The sequence below is a fragment of the Megalobrama amblycephala genome, linkage group LG3, assembly GCF_018812025.1.
Source record: "Megalobrama amblycephala isolate DHTTF-2021 linkage group LG3, ASM1881202v1, whole genome shotgun sequence".
In the NCBI taxonomy this organism is placed as follows: domain Eukaryota; kingdom Metazoa; phylum Chordata; class Actinopteri; order Cypriniformes; family Xenocyprididae; genus Megalobrama; species Megalobrama amblycephala.
In genome coordinates, this window is record NC_063046.1 from 27806295 (window position 1) to 27828629 (window position 22335).

A 22335-nucleotide genomic window follows, 5' to 3' on the forward strand; every position below is an offset into this window, starting at 1 on the left:
ACCCCACACTTTTTGGTGTAAGATGTTTAAATTCTTTAAAATATTAGGAAAATTAAGGAAGTACTATTATTATAAGGTTGGAAAATAAATGCCTGATTCGGCTTTTGGAGTTTTATCTGATCTAATAATTCACAGGAATTGAGCAAGCTAACAAAACATGCTACAGTAAAACTATGCATTTTTGGAAATGCACCATGAAAATAGAGTATTTTCTGAAGTACTTTGGGAATAACACACAAATGCCATGACATATGAATTTGGTAACCATTTAGTACCACAAGAGATTTTGCATCATATGCTGTTCACAGAAATCTTATAGTGAACCAACTGCAATGATAACAGGACTTCAATTCTGATATTCAACCTTTCATGTGGGAGGTAAGACTTTTTCCTATTAGTTGACTGCTAATCATAAGTGCTATGAGTTTTTGTTGTATTTAAGCCTTTAAAGGGCTTTCCAAACATGAAACTTGACTCATTCTACATCCGGGTAAACAGAATCCTGGTTTATCTTGTTTCACTCATATTTTACCTGGTGTTGAGTAAAGAAGAGACTGTCACCATTTGACATTTTCCCCTTCACTTCTGTTTATATACAACACGTGGTGCTTCTGTCATGACAACTCTGAGTGTTTGGCATGGTAATGGATATGACAATGTTGAAATGTTTGATCTTGGTGGGATAGATCTGCTAAGCTGCTGCTGTTATTGCTTCTGTTGCTGCAGAGCATGTACGGGACTTGCTACTGCCAATACATACACAAAATGCTGCTGTGAGCAAGCAAGACATGCTGCTGCTGCTGTACAATTTAGCATACGTAAATTACCCATAACAGATCTATACAGGTGGAGCTGGGGAAGGTGGAGGGTTTCTGAAAGCTCACTGCAACTGCTACAGCAATTGCTGACCAAGCTCATTGCTACTGATACAGCAGGAACCAATCAGCTATGCCCTGTAGAGAATGATTTCTATTTCTGTAACTGCCCAAAACACGTAAATATGACCCACACAATTGGTTGTCTGTTGCTAAGTTATTATTTACATAGAACTCATTTTTGGTTTGAAAAATGCAAGATGCAGGCAGTGGAATGGGGGAAAAATGCAAGGTCCAAGACGTGTTTTTTAAAAGTTGAACTGATATTAACTTGAGCGCCATGTTTTTAGAATGCTATGTTGTGCGCAAAACACTGAAAAAGATGAAAGACCTGAGCGCAACGGTCATACACATCTGTCTAAACAATGGAAAAGTAGCGCATTGGAATGGAAAACCGCATTCTGTGTGAATGGCACTTAACACTGCATTGTTTAAAGGGATAGTTCACACAAAAATGAATTGTGTCATCATTTACTCACCCTCAAGTTGTTCCAAATCTGTATGAATTTCTTTCTTTTGCTATATGGAAATGTATGGAAAAAAATACTATTGAAGTCAGTGGCTAATGTCAACTGTTTGGTTACCCACTTTCTTCAAAATACCTTCTTTTCTGTGTTCAGCAGAAGAAAGAAATTCATAGAAATTTGGAACAACTTGAGGGTGAGTAAATGATGACAGTTTTAATTTTTGGGTGAACTATCCCTTTAACACTGCACTTGTTTGGCACTGCAATATGAGGTTGTGATGCTAATCCTGCTCCAGTGTTTCTAAAACACATATTTAAAAAACCCAGCTCATAAATTACTAGTGTGAAACGTTCCTCTACCCGGGATTAAAAGCCAGGTTTAAAACAATGATGTTAAGCGCAATGTGAAAAGCCCCTAACTGTTCTTGGCCACCACAAATGTACAATTATCACTCCAAAAGACATTTAGATAAACAGCATAAGGTCTCAGATCCATGATTTGAACTTTCCTCACAATTTAATGCTGATGACAGATTTTGAGTAAAACACATTCAATAAGGGGTTGCACTCTGAAAAAGGAGGATGTCATCATTGGTGAGGGAGGAAGAGGGGAGAGAAAGAAGACTCCTTTCCTCAGACTTACATCACTCAGTCCAGCCTCAAGAATCTGCAGACCACTCTCCTTCTCCAGCTGTCCTTTCTGCTCAACTGTTAAAGAGAAAAAAGGGGGACTGAGTGAGAGCACATCAGAGGGTATACATGTCATCAGTGCTGAGATGGAGATGTGTGTGACAGGAGTGTTTGGGCTCATCTGAATGAGTATTGGGGTGCCTGCTGCATATAAAAATTACTTTATATATTTTAAAAGTGCCAGAAATGTCATTTTTGTTGTTGTTGATAAATCGGAATACTAATATATACTGTATATATATATATATATATATATATATATATATATATATATATATATATATATATAGCGGGGTGCGGGGCGGGGTGGGGTGGGGCATTGTGTGGTTGCAAAAAACTAATTACTCAGACTGCTATGGATGTCGTCATATTTTCAGCTAATGGATCAAAATTCTAGAGCTTTTTTTCAGCATTTGACTGTTTCATAATTTCAGTACATGGAAGAGCTTTAGTTATGGGATTGCACAGGCTTTGTTCAAATTTGAAATCCAGTTGACTGGAGCAGAGTGAGAATGATTGAATTTATTTATAATTCCTGGTAAGTTCTTTAGAGATATACTATTTAATATTTATTTCATTTAATGTATAAGCGAAATCATGTCTCAATAGCGTGCTAACACGACATTTAGCGGTATGTAATAGTTGACAAATTCAATGTTTTTCCATACATAACGTTTGGTTAGGTAAGAAATATATTGTTTTTGATTCAGGTGCAAGGCTTTTTGACGGGGTATGCCATGGCAAGACAAATATAATAAAATATTCATCTCCAACGTGCGTTAACAACGTAACAACATCCACTCACATGTCAACACAACAAACGTGTTTGAGATTAATATTTTCATAATATTTAAAGGTCCCGTTCTTCGTGATCCCATGTTTCAAACTTTAGTTAGTGTGTAATGTTGTTGTTAGAGTATAAATAAAATCTGTAAAATTTTAAAGCTCAAAGTTCAATGCCAAGCGAGATATTTTATTTAACAGAAGTCGCCTACATCGAACGGCCAGTTTGGACTACATCCCTCTACTTCCTTCTTTAATGACGTCACTAAAACAGTTTTTTGACTAACCTCCGCCCACAGGAATACACAAGAGTTGCGTTTGTAGAGTGTGTTTGTCGCCATGTCGTCGAAACGCTGTTATTTTCATCCCGCAGTCCAATCACCTTTGTTTGGCCTTCCCAGGGACGCTGTACTTGTAAAACTATGTGCAGCACATTTTGCTGAGGACAGCTTCCTCAATCTCAATCAGTTTAATGCCGGATTCGCACAAAGATTATTCTTGAAAGATAGAGCAGAAGCTGCTGTCGAATCACAACACAGGAACCGCTGGCACAATCAGAACTCGTTACGTATTTCTGAAGGAGGGACTTCATAGAACAAGGAAGTCATCAGCCCGTTTTTATGACAGTGGAAACAGCGGTATACAGATAAGTAAATTATGTGAAAAATACTGTTTTTTTTTTACACGCGAAACATGAACACATGTTATATTGCACACTATAAACACACTTACCATAAAGTGGTAAACTATTTTTTTTTTTTTGTGTCTACAAAGCACTCGTGTTGCTTCATAAAAGTGATGTTAAACCACTGGAGTCACATGGATTACTTTAATGATGTCTTTACTACCTCTTTCTGGGGCTTGGTAGTTGCGTAGGCTGTCAACGGAGGGACAAAAAGTGCTCAGATTACATTAAAAAGATCTTATGTTGTTCCAAACTCATAAGACTTTTGTTTATCTTCAGAACACAAATTGAGGGTGAGTAATTAATAACAATTTTTATTTTTGGGTGAACTAACCCTTTAACACTACTTCATACATTAGTAGTGCAGCAAATGCTGACTGTATTGTATAAGTGGCATTTTACTTTTATTTTGTTGAGCTAGTTGAGCTTGTATTTTTGTGCAGATGATTTGTTGGAATCACAATACTCACTGGAGCCAAGACAGATACAATAAGCAGAGGCAAAACAAGTGGAAAGTTCTCAGAGAAGAGGAACAACAGTCAACCCTCATGTGTGTGCTCATCGCAGAAGGTTAATGAACTTTGAGTGTGTATATATTGTCTTTTGATGGAATATTCTTAGTTTAATAGAAGGTAAGCTCAAACAACAGAATTTGTGCCATAATGTTATAGCATTTTATTTTAATCTTTTTCTTTAAAAAAATCGGAGTTACAGTGCGTTTCAACAAGAGTCAAAATGATTTTTTTTTTGGTTACCAAAATGCCAAATTCTGTTTATTGACCTTACTTTTTATTAAAAGTTAATGTTCTACTCGGAATATGGCTTAAATGGCTTTTTAAAAAACATATTATTATTATTTGAAGTTATTTTGTGATACTATGTAATTTTGAAAGACTGAAAAAGTTTTACCAGAAAAAGCCTTGCAATGCCTTGCTGCCAGTTTTAATAAATATTTATTTGCAACACCCTTGACTTGGTTTTTATTCATTTGTAAATGTATTCAGATATTGTTCATCCTAATACATATAAATCAATATATTACTGTTAAAATGATTCTTTTCAGCATTTTCAATGTTAAACTATTACAACATCACCTTGGATTTGGGGGTATTACAGGATTTTATTGGCAACTTTAGTTTCCAGGTAAATACTGTACTTTACAAAATATTGCTGTAAAATAAACTACAAGTTTAATTCAATGTTACAATGTTTTTTACAGTGTGAAATTATGAACCTCAGTGGTAAAGCAATGTGACCTCTCCATTGTTTCAACTTGATGGACAGACAATGCATACAATAAACTGTTGTAAATATTCTTCCATTTTTCATTTATATATTTAAATCATTACTCTGAAACATTTCCAACTTAATAATAGGAAAAAAATATATTGTAGATAGATACATATATAAAGATGGTTGTCAAAACAACAAAACAAACAAAAAACACTAAACAATTAACAGTTTTTAGCAACACATAGTCCATCAGATAAGTTCATTACAAGAGGTGGGAATGATCTCAGCCAGTTAATAATTTAAATGTGTGACCAATTAACCCGCCACGTTCTACAAGCAATAAAGGAAACACGAGCATGAGAACGTGTGCACTAAGTATGTGGATTTAAACATATCTTACAATGATGGAATCAAACAAAATGCAGTAGTTAAAAAAAGCTCAACATATAAGATGAAACACTTTCTCCTTGCCTTGATTCTCAGGCAAGTTGCTCTTTTCAAGCACAGCTTTGATAGCGTATTTAGAGAGAGAGAGTGAATTAAAAGGCTTTTTACAGATTACACAGAAGGGAAAATAATTATACAGTGTGAAATTATAATTGACTTTGTTTACTTTGCCGGAGCAGGAACGGCAGAGGGAGGGAGCGGGGTTAAGAGGCAGCACTGAGATAGTGAAGAGAGAGACAGATATATAAGAAAAACAGACCGTCAAACACGCAATAAGATAAGGCAAGAAAACTGTGAAAATAAATGGCAAAGAAAGGAAGCCAAGGCGAAGAAGCTGGACAGAAAAGAGAAATGGGGGAAAAAAAAAACATTCAGTTGAGTTCTGAAGAAATACAGAACAAAATGAGTTGCACGGGAAAAAAGAGAGAGGAAGAGTTCTTTAAGTGCCCCCAGATGACGGCTATGCTAATGACACAAGAGTTGGTCTCCAGTGCTGGTTTTGTCTGCTGGAGACTCTTTAATTAGGATTTTAATTTATCAAAGCCTGTTCCTCTCGCCATACACTCTTAATGCTACATTCCATACGATTAAGCACGATGCCTCATCGAGTGGCTCATCTCTCCTTACATCACTGTCTGTCTGTGAGAGTGCTAAAGCCTGGTCTCTATAAACAGGTGTATGTGTGTGTGACAGAACGACAATGAAGGAGTATGTGAACTAAAGTGTCTATCAGCTGCTGCGGTTGAGAGAAAATGAAAGAGAATTTTTTTTAGTGTCTGGGTCTCAAATACAGCTGAGCTATTCTGCACCACATCATCACTTCTCGAGACAGAGATCATCCAAGCTCAGTAAACATCTATTACTGCCATATATATACTGTTTTGTCGTACAGGCACGTAAATAGAGGTGGAAAATATACTCTTTGTTGTTTGTACATGGTCATTTTTGTCAGCTGAACATTCGCTTTTTTGTTGTTGTTGTTTTGATTCCTGGTATAATATTTCATTATTTAAAAATAATAATAACCAGAGTGAAGTGATGCAACCAAAATTCAGAAAAAAACAAAAACACGAAACAAGAAATTATCTCATAAAGAAGACCCATGCAAACCCTCACAACTGTGTCAAGGTCATGGCAAAGTCTATGGCAAGGCAAGTTTAGACTTTAAAATATCATGTGATGTGACTTCTCAAAAACAATGATATTAAACAAAAGTTCTTGATATTAAAAAAGTAATAATAACCTTAGAAAATGAGTCATTAAATAAAAACTAACACGAAATCAACAAATACAAACAGTACATTTCTAAGCACTTGTTTAAAAAATGATTTAAAAGGTGCCCTAGATTATGTTTTTAAAAGATGTAATATAAGTCTAAGGTGTCCCCTGAATGTGTCTGTGAAGTTTCAGATCAAAATACCCCATAGATTTTTTTTTATTAAATTTTTTTAACTGCCTATTTTGGGGCATCATTATAAACGCGCCGATTTTATGCTGCGGCCCCTTTAAATCCCGTGGTCCACGCCCACAGAGCTCGCGCTTGCCTTGAACAAACCCTCAAAATGGATCTTTACAAAGTGTTCGTTATGCATGCGGCATGCATGCGTCGGATTATGTGAGTATTGTATACTGTTATATTGTTTACTTCTGATTTTGAATGAGTTTGATAGTGCTCCGTGGCTAACGGCTAATACTACTCTGTTGGAGAGATTTATAAAGAATGAAGTTGTGTTTATGCATTATACAGACTGCAAGTGTTTAAAAATGAAAATAGCGACGGCTCTCTTGTCTCCGTGAATACAGTAATAACCGATGGTAACTTTAACCACATTTAACAGTACATTAGCAACATGCTAACGAAACATTTAGAAAGACGGTTTACAAATATCACTAAAAATATCATGTTATCATGGATCATGTCAGTTATTATTGCTCCATCTGCCATTTTTCACTATTGTCTTGCTTGCTTACCTAGTCTGATGATTTGGTTGTGCACAGATCCAGACGTTAATACTGGCTGCCCTTGTCTAATGCCTTTTATAATGTTGGAAACGTGGGCTGGCATATGCAAATATTGGGGGCGTACACCCCGACTGTTACGTAACAGTCGGTGTTATGTTGAGATTCGCCTGTTCTTCGGAGGTCTTTTAAACAAATGAGATTTATATAAAAAGGAGGAAACAATGGAGTTTGAGACTCACTGTATGTCATTTCCATGTACTGAACTCTTGTTATTTAACAATGCCAAGATAAATTCAATTTTTCATTCGAGGGCACCTTTAAAAAAAATTTTTCTTTTTCATGGCCAATCTTATGTTATTGACCCATTGTTAATGAAGCACCTGAATAATGTTAAATAACTGAATATTATTTAAATGAACCATATTTCAGTGTCACACCCAGGACGCAGACTACATTCACATGGAAAACAAGCACAAATACTGTGCCACTAATATTCATCCATTTGTTGATGTGTTTTTCTCTGCAGAGCACCTACTAAATGCTAAATGAGAGAAAATGCAACCACGTTAGCAAACATGCCTTCTCACATCACATATTCGCACATGAGGGACTAAATCTCACTCTCCCCTGCGCTGAGCTTTGACCCACTCTTGCGAATGAAACTGCACCCAGGTTAACCTTGTGTCACAGCCAATCCCCAGAACCCCTCAGAGTCTCCATTTATTAGAGCTCAGAGACTGTGGAGGCCTCCTCCATCCAGTTTGCACTCAGGCCTGTCTGCAGCCACTTTAAATGTAAATGAAAGGCTGGGGACAGAATCAGGGAGCCTGAGTGTTTCTCAGGGGAAAGGGACTGCGTGAGGGTAAGATGCCCTGCTTTTGAAAAAAAAAAAAAAAAAAATGCATCATGAAGGTTTGTGTTTTGTTGCGTTTAGGACTGTATGCTGGATTTGGCTGTGGTTCAAAGGTAATGAAAGATAAACAGAGAAAAGATCTGTCCACAGATGATGAAAAGCTCGCAAAGCTGCCATGGAGTGCAAATAACAAGGCCTTTAAAAATTAAACACATTTCCTTCAGATTTCATCTTTGACATTCATCAATATAACAACTACAACATGTATTTCAGAGAACTATATGAATTACAATCTGTTTCACACACACACACAAATTCTGGAAGGTGTATATTTCTGATTTTATTCAGTAAAAAATTGTCTTGACTTCCCAAATTATTCAAGACAGCCCATGAAAACATGTGTCAGGCTTGATTTTCAAGTTGTTTTTCAACTGGTTTTAATTGGCTATTGTATCAGTCACTTCGGTTTTATTCCAGATATGCATTTCTTAATGTTCCAGCTGTTCAAGCATCTCTGTTGTACTAATGGACTGCATTTCTGAAAGTGCTCTTAAGAATTAAATATCCCACTTTTAATTGCATTTAAAATTCATCTGAAATGTTTAGTTGGAAGTAAAAAAAAAATCTTGTCAAACACATACACACAATAAAATAACCCTAATCTATGGTGAAATGTTTGGCTTTCTCAACCTCTCTGGCATATTAAACCAAGACCAGTGTGAACGCTTACATGTTTAAATCTCTATAAATTTACAACTGTTTTTAATTTAAGCTGAGACATACCATTTGCGTGATGGCAAGTAGGTTCCAAAACTTGGTTGTACTTACAATTTATATCCAAAGATTCATTGGACAAGGAACAAGGGCAACTTGTTCAACTGGCTCAGAATCAAGCTTGATTTGCCTGGGGGCTGTGAACCAGGGGATTTTATTTAAACCACACTACTCATCAGAAATAAGTGCTACTTCTCTCTCTTAAGCTCACTATGCTTGTCCTGCAAAAGTCAAGATGTCTGAAGGACTTTTGGAAATTGAGGCCCACTTTAAACAAAGTCGAGCATGACAGTAAAATGTAAACAAGTCAACAGAGCCACTGTGATTTTTTCCCCTCCTTTTTTTTTTTTTTTACAGTGTTATAAAGACTGTGAAAATTGTTAAAGTGTGGCTTTGTTGATAGAATTTTGGTTACTTTAGTGACACTGCAAATGTAAAGGGTTAGTTCACCCAAAAATTAAAATTATGTCATTAATGACTCACCCTCATGTCGTTCCAAACCCGTAAGACCTCCGTTCATCTTCGGAACACAGTTTAAGATATTTTAGATTTAGTCCGAGAGCTTTCTGTCCCTCCATTGAAAGTGTTTGTACGGTAGACTGTCCAGTCCAGAAAGGTAATAAAAACATCATCAAAGTAGTCCATGTGACATCAGTGGGTTAGTTAGAAGTTTTTGAAGCATCGAAAATACATTTTGGTCCAAAAATAACAAAAACTACGACTTTATTCAGCATTGTCTTCTCTTCCGGGTCTGTGTATATCTGCTTTTCTTCTTCTTCTACGGCGGTTGGCATCCAGCTTATTGGTGCATTACCGCCCCCTTCTACTCCGGACAGTGACGCGATTAGGACATCCGCGACATGCACACCTACGCACCATTTAAAAAATATAGCAATACCAAAAGACAAACAATGTAGAATAGCTTGAATACAGCGTGCATCTCCCTCAGACTGTAAACGAAGCTCGGACGCACTACATAACACGTCATCAGCGTCACTGTCCGGAGCAGAAGGGGGCGGTAATGCACCAATAAGCTGGATGCCAACCGCCGTAGAAGAAGAAGAAGCAGCGTCACTGTGGATATACACAGACCCGGAAGAGAAGACAATGCTGAATAAAGTCATAGTTTTTGTTATTTTTGGACCAAAATGTATTTTCGATGCTTCAAAAACTTCTAACTAACCCACTGATGTCACATGGACTACTTTGATGATGTTTTTATTACCTTTCTGGACATGGACAGTCTACCGTACATACACTTTCAATGGAGGGACAGAAAGCTCTCTGACTAAATCTAAAATATCTTAAACTGTGTTCCGAAGATGAACGGAGGTCTTACGGGTTTGGAACGACATGAGGGTGAGTCATTAATGACATAATTTTCATTTTTGGGTGAACTAACCCTTTAACTGAACAAGTTGCAGTGTGAACGCATTTATAGTCATGCATGTTTTTGATACTGGTCGCAAATTTACACACCACTATAATGCTATAATGTACTTTTATCATGCAACCATATTTTTTAACAATACATTTTGAAACATGGATTTTATTCATTTTTCATCATCCTATACTGAGCCGAGGCATCTATTTCATTTTTTTGAGGAGAGAAAGAGTGATTGAGAGATTGCGTATGAAATGAGGGCCATCCCATCATGCCTTCCCCCTATCTGTTTGCAAAAACATAATGCCATTTTAGGATGACAGAAAAAAGCATTTTCCAGAAAGCGCTCATGGATCTTTTAATATCACATCTTCATCTCAACACCCACGTTCCTCTGCTCACCTATTCACCCAATCAATCCATCCCTCTCCATGGCTGCCAATGAAAACGGCTGCAAGCAAAGAGATGATGACAAGAGCCTGCCCGACGTGGCTATAACCGTTATCGAGCAATCACTCCAGAATTAGAGCAGACATCATGACAGATGCCAAACCCACCACATATGAAGCCTGTCTATACGTATCTATCACAGAGAATGAGAGAAAAACAAAAAGAGAGCGACAGAGAGTGAATAAGATAGAGAGAGAGAGTGGAGGGATATATGAATATATATATAGCTTGTTTATAGTCAGGCAGGCAGAAAATGTTTAGCAAATGCCATTCAATTAGACAGAATTTTGTTACGCTGAAAATGCAGATGCTTAAAGTGAACAGCACATTTAAGGATTGTGGTCTACTCCATTCTGCACTAAGAAATCTTATTAAGACAGATCATGTTAAATAAATGATGCAACAAGCCATTGTGGATTACAATGATTTATCACTTTTGTTAATCATAGTAAAACTCACATGGTCTTGAGTGCTTATGCAGCCTAATTTCATTGGTGTCCACGGGTATTCATATTTACTCACACATTTTTGTGTGTAGAAACGCATAAAAACAAACTAATGGACAACATCTAAAATGTTACAGTATTTAAACTATACAAAGCTTTAAAGAAGTAAAAAATCTTTACAAATCAACTATATTTACAGTATATTATAAATATATTCACATAGCTACATTTTACATACCATAATATCATGAATAATCCAGTGGCATCTGGTTGACACTCCAACAAAGTAGGTGGCAGTATTGCACCTAAACACTGGTTGCCACATAAAATGAAAAAGGACGATCTAGCATTGATGCACTACTGCAGCACGAAATATGTTGGAGGAGATGACAGACAAAAGCAAGACACTCTACCTGCACCCAGAAAAAAGTTGACGTTTTTTTTGGATTCTGTAAAAACGACGGGGGTGTTAGGCACCCCAGTCGGCAGGAAGTGCCAGTCAATAGTAGGTTCTTTTTGTACATTTTTGTACAGTTATGGTTACAAACTGTCTCTCTGCCTCCCTATACCTTAAATCATTGGCCAAAAAAGAGAAAACACAAAATAAACAAAGTTAAATATTAATTTCCCCCCCAAAAAAGTTTCTATAGATATTGCGATAGCATTGTTATTGTCAGTTCTTTTGGTCACAATAGTAGCTTAGTGAAAATCTGATTACATTACAGACCGAGGATCAATCCCCATCCTTAAAGCCCAAATCTGTGTGTTTACAGGCACATCTTCTTTTTTCAACACTTTAGTTCAACATTAAATGACGGACTTGCTTCATTTGTATCATGGTCACAGGGCTTGTTGTTGTCTCAGGAGGAAAAACAAGCACAAACTGCTTTCTCTCTCTGCCCATTTTATAAAGCGAGCAATCATCTCTCCTCCTGCAGTATAATGCGTCCATCCTTGTATATTTCAGTGGTGATATGACATTGTGCTGGCCTGCCTTTGATAAGCCTATAAGATATAATCAAAGCAAGAAACCTTCTACTCTGAGTCCACCAATGAATATTAGAGAGAAAATGAGATGTGATATTGGAAGTAAGCAAAGGAGTGAAACCTTGAAAGAGAAATAGAGAGGGGGAGAGACAAAAAGACAAAGAGAGAGAAGGAAAGACGGAGGAGATAGGTGCTGAATAAAGATGGAAGGGTAAAAAGAGGGACGAAGAGACGGAGATTAAAGGGGAGAGAGACAATAAGATGAAGCGACTGTGACAGATGAGAGGTGCAGCAACAAAGAGCTGGTGTTTGAGCAAGCAGCTGAGCAGTTAGCAACAAGCCACGCACACTGTGTCTTACATCTCATTGCCATAATACAAAATACAGCCTCACCCAGAGAAATGTCAGAAAAATAAGAGTTTGATATGGTTAATGCAGCAGTGATCACATATGTAATGGCTAGAACTGTAGGAACTGCCATACTTTAGAATCAAAGTTGTTCAAATGTTGAAGGCCACAACAATGGCGTTCAGCTGTAAAGGCAAAACGAGAATTTGGCTCAGGCAAAACAAGGAAACAAGGAGAGAAAGAGAGAAATACAGACAGACAGACAAAGGAAGACAAAGACAAAAAGACAGGGAGAGAGAGAGAGAGAGAGAGACAGACAGAAAGAAAGACAGAGAGAAAGAGAGACAGACAGAAAGAAAGCAAGAAAGAAAGAAAAAGAAAGCAATACTCTGTGAAACATTAGGCTGTTTACAGCTGAATCAGTGCAGCATGAGAGTGTTGTACATATGAACTGTCGACTCTTATTTCCAGTCTACACTAATGGTTGTCAGGATCTGTTTATTAACAACCAAATGCCCGTGCAGAAAATCTTTGAAATCTATTTCACGCATCGTCCAACCGGATTATTTATTAGCTCTTCCTCTTTCTTATCATCAGTTGTGATCAATACCCGATTGGTCTAGCAGGGAGGTGAGGTAAGGATGCATTTCCTGATTGGCCTAAAAATTGCCTAGCAACCTCTGAAATAGAATGAAATAATTCTCGCTCACTCTTAATGACTCTAGAGCCGACGGCTGTATTCAGATCCTTGGATCTGTGTGTTCATTGTCATGTGATTTTGTCTCAGATAAAGGCTGTTGTTGGATATGGTGCATTTCACACATCTCCAGTTGTTACCAATGAAATTCAGCAGTCTATCATGCAAATACACACAAATACGACCATGTACCCACCCACCCACCCACCAGCAGACACACTGATACACACAACGATCCCACTTGACTTCACATCAGACTTTTTATGTTCAAACTCTAGTTGACATTTAAATAGAGAAACTGTAAAAACAGAGATAAGACTGACACATTGGAAAGAGCTTGAACACTTTCTCTCTCTCTCTGTTACACGCACACACATGTACACGCGCACACACACACACACACACTGATTAATAGGTTGTGACTTCTGTAATACTGTGTATATAGGCATGTCAAATGAGAGGAGATGGTGATGCTAATCTTTCACACTGATTTAAGCAGCTGGCACCTCAGAGCACCCCCCCCCCCCCCCCCCCCCTTTAACTGAATGAAATATTACTCCAGCTAGATTCAAACTTACAATTGTGCTTTCCATTTATAGTTCATCACCAAACGCATCTATTTTGACACTGAGGTATTTTGAAAGAATTTTTAAAAGCATCCAAACAAAAACATGAAACAAATAAAATGATCTCTTTTAAGTTCTCTTAATTTAGCATAACTTTACACTTAATATACGTTTTTTCAAAAAATAACAAAATGAGCGGTAAGTATAAAATTTGCATTTAATATTCTAATCCACTAGTACCTTTTAGTCACCCTGCGGCGCTAATGCTACTACAATTACCAATCTGTAGATGATTAGGAACATTTAATCAGTTATCTGTACACAGTGGGATTCAAAATTTAGTGGAGGAGTTTGTCTTGAGGAGCACGTGGAGATGCAACCTCCAGAAAATGTGGTGAAATTAAGCCATATTTATTTAGTTAAAGCTGTTTTCCAAAATAACATCACTTTATATTGCTTTGTTTGTACCGAACCTATAGCGTAGATTGAAGTTCCACCAAAAATGCATTTCAAAAATGATTTCAAACAACTAAATTTTACTACGTAAAACAAATGAGAAATGAATTTTTTCTATAACGAAGATAATGTTCAAGATCCAAAGTTTTTGCACATACTTGTGGAGTTCATGTCCGCTCAAGTGCTGCTGTCATTAAAATAAATGGGGGACCAACCAAATACAAAGACATTCTCAAATTCATAATAGTAATAATAAAATTCAAAGTAATTAATTCATATCACCATCCTTTTTAACAACTACACTCGATGAAACCAAATCCACAGTACCAAAAATAACATTTCGTAAATTATATCAATTTTGATATTAAGTCAAAATCAACTCCTTTGTGAAAAATAATTACTTTCATCAGAGTAAATATCGTTTGAGAAACAATCAAAGCAGATTCATTTATTTCGATGGCTTCTCTGTCCCAAATCCAAGTGCATGCACATCCAGGAAGTGAGATCTGGCAAGCTGGTCGCCAGCTGCAGCTTTTTTTTTTCTTCCAGAAGCCCTGAGACACAGCGGGAGGGTGTCCATTTTGGCTAAAAGTAAGACAGTAGGAGGTATGGGGTGTGAATATGCTTTCACATGCTCAGATCCTGAGTTCTGTCCGGACAGATAAGCAGCTTCACTGGCACTGAATCTCAGTAAATCTGAGTAATAGACAGTGTATGGAACTTTTTATTCAATAAATATTGATGCTGCAAACATTTTATTTAAATAAATGATTCATCTGATTTAACTAATGCCAGCTGGGAATTGAGAGGGCAATGTAATGACACAACTATCTTCTATACGGTCTTGACCGCTTGCCTTAAAGGGTAATCATGCTGTCATTCTCATGTCATTCCAAACTTGTATGTCTTACTTTCTTCTGTGGAACAAAAGAAAATATTTTAAGGTAAAAAAAAAAAAACTTTTGTGTGTGTATGTGTGAGTGTGTGTGTGTGTTCTACTGTCAGGTTAGGAACGACATGTGGCTGATTAAATGAGGATATACAGTTGTGGCCAGAATTATTAGACCCCTTCATAAATATGATCAAAGATGACTCTAAAAATAAATCTGCATTGTTTATCCTTTTGATCTTTAATTCATAAAATTTGCAAAAATCTAACCTTTCATTGAAGGAAAAGAATTGAAAGTGGGGGGGAAATAACATTATGGAATAAATGTTTTTCTCCAAAACACATTGCCCACAATTATTAGCACCCCTAGAATTTTTTATGAGTAAAATATCTCTGAAGTATATTCCCATTCATATTTCAATTTTTTTAGCTCACCGGGGTGATCATGAACATGAAATTGGCCAGCCATGACTTCCTGTTCCACAGGAGTATAAACATGAGGAAACACAAAGGCCAAATTCCCTTAATCATTCATCACAATGAGAAAAAACAAAGAATATAGTTCTGATGTGTAGCAAATGATTGTCGAGCTTCACAAAATAGAAAGTGGCTGTAAGAAAATAGCTGAAGCATTGAAAATCCCCATTTCCACTATCAGGGCAATAATTGAGAAGTTCCAATCAACTAAAGATGTTACAAATCTGACTGAAAGAGGACATGTGTCTAAATCATCCTAATGTGTGGTGAGGAGGAAAGTTTGAGTGGCCAAAGACTCTCCAAGGATCACAGCTGGAGAATTGCAGAGATTAGTTGAGTCTTGAATCTCAGAAAGCCTAAAAAAAATTAGCAAAAGCACCTACATCCCCACAAGTTGTTCGGGAGGGTTTCAAGAAAAATCCTCTGCTCTCATCCAGAAACAATCTCCAGCATATACAGTTGTCAGACAAGACTGGAACTTCAAACGGGACAAGCTTCTATGGTCAGATGAAACTAAAACAAGAGCTTCTTGGCAGCAAACCCACCAGATGGTTTTGGTGCACACATGGATAAAAAGTGCCCCATGCCCACGGTCAAATATACTGCTGGATCTTTAATGTTGTGGGCCTATTTTTGTGCTGGAGGTCCTGGACATCTTGTTCAGATACATGGCATCATGGATTCTATCAAATACCAACAGATAAAAAATCAAAACCTGACCACTTCTGCTAGAAATCTTATAATGGGCTGTGGTTGGATCATCCATCGGGACAATGATCCAAAACAAACATCAAAACCAGCACAAAAATGGGTCACTGAGCACAAAATGAAGCTTCTGCCATGGTCTTCCCAGTTCCCTGACCTGAACCCTAAAGAAATGAGTGGAGTGAACTGAAGAGAAGAAGCACCAACATGGAGCTGGGAATCTGAAGGGTCTGTAGAGATTCCACATGAAGGAATGGTCTCTGATCTCTTCTCAGGTGTTCTCCAAACTCATCAGGCATTATAGAAGAAGACTCAGAGCTGTTATCTTGGCAAAAGGAGGTTGCAAAAAGAATTGAATAAAAGGGTGCTAATAATTGTGGGCACCGTGTTTTGGAGAAAAACATTTATTTCATAATGTTATTTCCCCCCCACTTTCAATTCTTTTCCTTCAATGAAAGGTTAGATTTTTGCTAATTTTATAAATTAAAGATCAAAAGGATAAACAATGCAGATTTATTTTTAGAGTCATCTTTGATCATATTTATGAAGGGGTCTAATAATTCTGGCCACAACTGTAAGTTACTTTTTTTGTGAACTAACTAGTGAACACCTATTAGTCATTATTGTTTGTCTGCTGTCTACAAACATATAAATTGTGCATCCATATGTACCAAAGGGTTCAGAATAATGTCTTGCATAAAGGGAGAAAGAAGAAAGACCAACATGTCGTAGCGTTATGGCTGTGTACAAAGCACACAACAACCGAGATTATCAGTGCAAACAGTCCTTTAATAAATAAATCCAAATGACACAGGAAAACTAAATCATAATAGAATATAACAGAATATACTCGTTACACATGAACAACACAAACCAAAGACTATAAAAGCCACCAAAGACTACCTGCTAAAGGCATCAGCGACTTGGCACTAACTCGCCATGCTACCAAAAGCTTCATTACCTTCCCCTGCAGCTGGTTCATCCTCACACTACTTCAAACGCACGATCCATGGCCCTCTGGCCAGAGAGAGAGAATGAGAGAGTAACTGGTGAGGCAAACAGACTACACGGCAAGGTCACCTCATTACAACCCATTTGTTCCAGCTGTCATTAAAAATCACACACAGCGTCACTCAAAGCAGCAACGAGAGAGGAGGGGAAAAAAAGAGAGCAGTGTAGTTGAAAATGACACCTATCAGATATACTACATAACACCCACCCACACCCACATCCACACACACACACACACACACACACACACACACACACACACACACACACAAAATGCATTAATCACTGAATCCCTTCATGACCTTGTGGTTCACAAACACATCCCACCTCAGCCTCCATAACACACGCCTCCCTCCATTTTGGCCTTCTCCTCTCGTCTCCTCTCAGCTGCTACTCCTTAATAATGAGCAACTGTAATATTGGGAGAAGAAATTTTAATAATATGTTATCATATACTGCACAGTGATAAGTCTAGCTAGAGGGAGGGAGGGAAAGACAGCTTTGGAGAGCTCTGCATGGTTAGTCATTAGTTGGACTGAAGTTTGAAAATGGCCACCCCAGAGCTTAATTTCCCCTTTTGTTTCTCAGGGGAGATAAAAGCTCAGTGGCAACCCACAGCATTGCAGAGCAGATGTGATAGTTTTATTAATAAAGAAAGTCCTGTTTTAAACAAAGAACATCTAAGGCTGAGCTCTCTCTGCTTTTTAATATGCCAAGAAAGGAAAGACAATTGAGTTTGGAAACCCCGGCTGTGCTTGGGAAGTACTGTTGAAATAGCACTCACTCTACTTTACAAAAACTCAACTGACATCACTAAAAAAGGATCTCTTAAATGTGGTTAACTACAAAAGCAAAATGTAATGGTTTAATGTTGATCTTTTAATTATTAACCTAGTAATAGGGTTCATTTAAATGTTTTGAGATAGATATTCTTAAAAAAAGACTGAGCTAAATTAAAAAAAAATGTACATCAATTAGCAGAAAGTAGGAGTAGATAGTTACATTAGTGTTTTTTTTAAAGAATACTTTTATTCAGCAGGGATGCATTCAATGGATCAAAAGTGACAGTAAAACATTTATAATGTTACAAAATATTTCTATTTCAAATAAATGCTGTTCTTTTGAAGATTCTACTCATCAAAGAATCCTGAAAAAAAGGCATCACATTTTCCACAAAATATTAAGCATCAAAAACTTCCTAGGCACCAATTCAGCATTAGAATTATTTCTGAAAGATCATGTGACACTGAAGACTGAAGTATTTCATTCTCCATCATGGTGCATTATGGGCATTCTCAAACTGTTGAGTGTAAATCAGTTGTACACTCATTATTGCAGAGCATTATGGGATTGAATGAGTGCACTCGATAACGGACACAACTACAAATGGCTGTCCCGTCAAATTCTGGGGGTGATTTTGTCTTTGTCTGGTCTCAACTACAAACAACAGACTACTTACACTCTCTACTTACCTCTTGGATCACCCTGTGATACTCCTGCAATCTCCTGTAAGCTACACTTTGGAAAATTTTACATACCTGTCTACTCGCCGTACTCCTGTGAAGAGGTGTGTGTGCTCTCTACCCTCCTGCTTTATAGTCACCATTGCTCAGCTATCAACCTGGTAAAAGAAAAGAAACTCTGTTAGTTCATATTCATCTGCTCATCATTATTCTGACTGTTAAATTACTCACCCGCTTACTTTTAAATTCATCACTGTCAATAAATACCATGATTTGGGTTCTCTGTCTCTGAGTTTGGTGTCACCTGACAGAAGACCAGACCACAACAATATGAACCCAAAAGCGTATTCACCCAGTCAACTTGCTGACCTGCCCCTATCCCGCTCACAAGATAGCTGCCCTCTAGAATACCATGTGGAGAAGTTCCTTGAGCTGTCCCATGTGGTGTCCTGGAGCAACTACATTCTGAAGACTGTCCTCTGGAGTGGGTTGAATCTTCATCTCTTCAAACAGCTACCAGAGGGAACTACCACCTGTACCCTGGAACGATATGTAGAATATGCATCGTGGCTAAGTGGCTCCTCCTTCACCATAGGCAACGTGGATGAAGACATCATCATCTCTCAGTCACAGCCTCCCCATTGCACTCCAGTCCCTCTTGGTGCTGTCGGTCTTCAACTTAGAGTCACCACCTGCCTCAGAATTCCTCCCTAGTCCCTCCCCACCCTTCCTCAAACCCACCACCAAGTCAGAGCCCACCACGAGTCAAGAGCCAGGGCCAATAATTGCCACGGACTGACCCCACCTACCATGGTCATAGAGCCAAAGCCCACCGCAGACCCAGAACCTGAGCCCACCACGAATCAACAGCCAGAGCTAGCGCCCAACAAGGACCTGCCATGGATGGAGAAGGTCACCCTGGAGCCAGAACCTGTAGCCCTACTTGTCTCGAAGCCCGAGCCAGTCATCATGTCTGACCAGGTGTGAGAGCCAGCACCCATGGCTTTCTAGGGGGGATTTTAATGGAATTTGATGGTGTGGAGAAAGATTCCATCCATGTCTCCTTCACTGGTGTACAGCTGCTGCCTATGAGCACAGTTGATATAATAGATGCACTGGTTTCCTCCAAGTGTCCATCACTGCCTGTCTCCAACCCAGCTCCAAGTCTTCTGTGTGTCCGCTGGTCCTGCCCAGCTCCAAGTCTACTGTATCTCCAATTGTTCCCACCCAGCCTCCCTCTCCTGTCACCTCTACAGAAGCCAGCCAGTAACTCAGCCCACCTCCACTGTCTCCTGTTAGCCCCTCTGCTCCTCCTTCAGTGGTGCCACATAATAATTTGGATCCGCCTTGGGCCTACCGGTACCCAGTTTCACCTTGGTGTCACAACACTCTAGCTCCACTTCTGGCCTCAGAGTCCGGAGTCCTGACCCATCAACTCCACCTTGGCTCCATACTCCCTCATCTCCACTATAGACCTTCATCCCACTGGCTCCGCCAAGCTCCCTTGTCATCCTGGTTTTGCCATGAAATTCCAGGCCTCCAGCTAGGCCTCAACCCTCCATCCCTTCAGCTCCACTGGGCTCTGCCTTCCCTCTGGCTCCATCGTCATTGTCCAGTCACTCTTTGTCTGGTCTCAACTACAGAAAACAAACTACTTACCTGCTCTACTTTCCTTTTGGATTTCCTGTGATACTCCAGCAATCTCCTGTAAGATACTCTTTGGTTTATTACATGTACCTGTCTACTCACCATACTACTGTGAAGAGGTGTGTGTGCTCTCTTTACACTCCCACTCCAGTCATCACTGTGCCACTATCACCCTGGTAAAGGAAGAGATACTCAATTAGTTCATATTCATCTGCTCATTATTCTCACTGTTCCTTTACTTACCTGCTTGCTGTTAAATTCATCACTGTCCATAAATATCCTGTTTGAGTTGAACCCTATCTCAGTCTCCAAGTTTCCCTGACAATTTCACAATAATACTGTTTTTAATACTGTATTTTTTTTTCTTTTGTATTTGTCTTATTGTTTGTAATTTGCTACTTTGTTCACATTTTTAATATCAAAATAAATTGCAGAAATTACAGAAGACTGCTAGACATGTATGTACTGATTGCAGTCAGCTTAATTGCCATTTGTTTTATAATATTGGGTTGACTAAAATGGTAAGAAAAACAAAATAAATTTCACGGTTCATATTTAACTCAGTGTGATTTTTTTTCTTCAAGACCTATTAAACTGTCTACCGCAGTCAAATAGGAAAAGTAATAAAACAGTAAACTAGAATCAAATCAATGCTTATATCGAATTTAAATTTGATTCAAAATCGAGAATCAATTTTTAATTGAATCGTGACCTCAATTATCGATTTGAATCGAACTGTGTGGTACCAACAGATTCCCAGCCCTAGTGCACAGCACTAAAAGTCAGATCAAAAATCTATCCATCATTTACTTTCCATGACAAATTTTAAACACAGGTCAAATATCTATCTATCTTTTATTTTTCATCACAAATTTCAAACACTCCCCGTCCGCCATTATTCAAAAAAATTAGTTCCAATATCCATCAGGATACTGGTTCAAAATCCAATCAAGCTGCACAAACAAACCAGTTGGAATTCAGTTTAGTTCTAGTGGCACAGAAATGAATGCATTTGTATAATGACATTAACACCTGTATTTAGTCACAACAACTAAACAACCATCCTCTGAGAATCATTTTGCTTACCGGGCAGTTGTGGCCTAATGGTTAGAGAGTTGGACTGAAGGTCGCGGGTTCGAGTCTCAGTACCACTCTCATTACCCACTCTAACCCCCAATCCCAATCCCTGGGCACGGTTTGTGGGTGTGTTTGTTCAATACTTACTGCGTGTGTGTGTGCACATGGATGGGTGAAACGCTGAGCACAAATTCCGATTATGGGACACCATACTTGGCTACACTTCACATCACGTCACTTTCACTGAAGTCACATTCACTGAGCTCTCAAATACGTCTGACAGCACAGCTATTTAAAACTCCATATATAAAAGTTGCACAAGAATATAACAGATTGCGTATAGTACATACACATTTAAAAAGATTCAACACCTTTCACTGTCTGTGCATCAAGTGCTCATATGTTTGTTTAAAGGTTCAAACTCAAGAACAAGTAAGGTTCAAAACATATTTTTTGTGTCTGATGAAGAGAGGATGATTCACGTCATCAAGATGCAAAGACTGAGGTTAAAAAGACCTCTTATACAGGCTGTGGGTGGCTAAGAGTTTATTCAGGGTTTACAATAAGCGTATGCACTTAAAGCTTAAGTACAGAATAAGCACATGCTCAAAACAGATGTAAAAGACAGTGAGAATGGATGCTTTTAAAGAGTATGATAAATGTTTGTCTCGGGAACAGATGGAACATTGAAGCTAGGCATGTGACGGTATAAAATGTTCATGTTGCGATTAATTGCTGAAGCTTTTATCACGGTAATAAGTTGCAAAAAAAGTGTTGTCATAGTATAACAGGTTTAAGAACTCTTTTTGTAATAACAAAAAGAACTAAATGTTTAAATACAATAATACAATACACAAAATATATAAAGTAAAATTAAAGTAAAGTAAACAGATTAAAGTGCAAAAGAATTAGGCTATAAAGAACAACAGGTAACACTTTACAATAAGGTCTCATATTTAATGCA

At 38.0% G+C, this 22335-nt stretch overlaps 1 protein-coding gene across 3 annotated transcripts in view; it reads right to left on the reverse strand.

The window, feature by feature from the left end:
- Positions 1–22335, reverse strand: part of ptprn2 (protein tyrosine phosphatase receptor type N2) — a 217873-nt gene that overhangs the window by 73410 nt on the left and 122128 nt on the right. For all 3 annotated transcript variants that reach the window (XM_048184803.1, XM_048184806.1, XM_048184804.1), the window contains one exon: positions 1985–2049. In XM_048184803.1, the coding sequence (XP_048040760.1) occupies positions 1985–2049 (65 nt within the window). The remainder of the gene's footprint in view (positions 1–1984; positions 2050–22335) is intronic.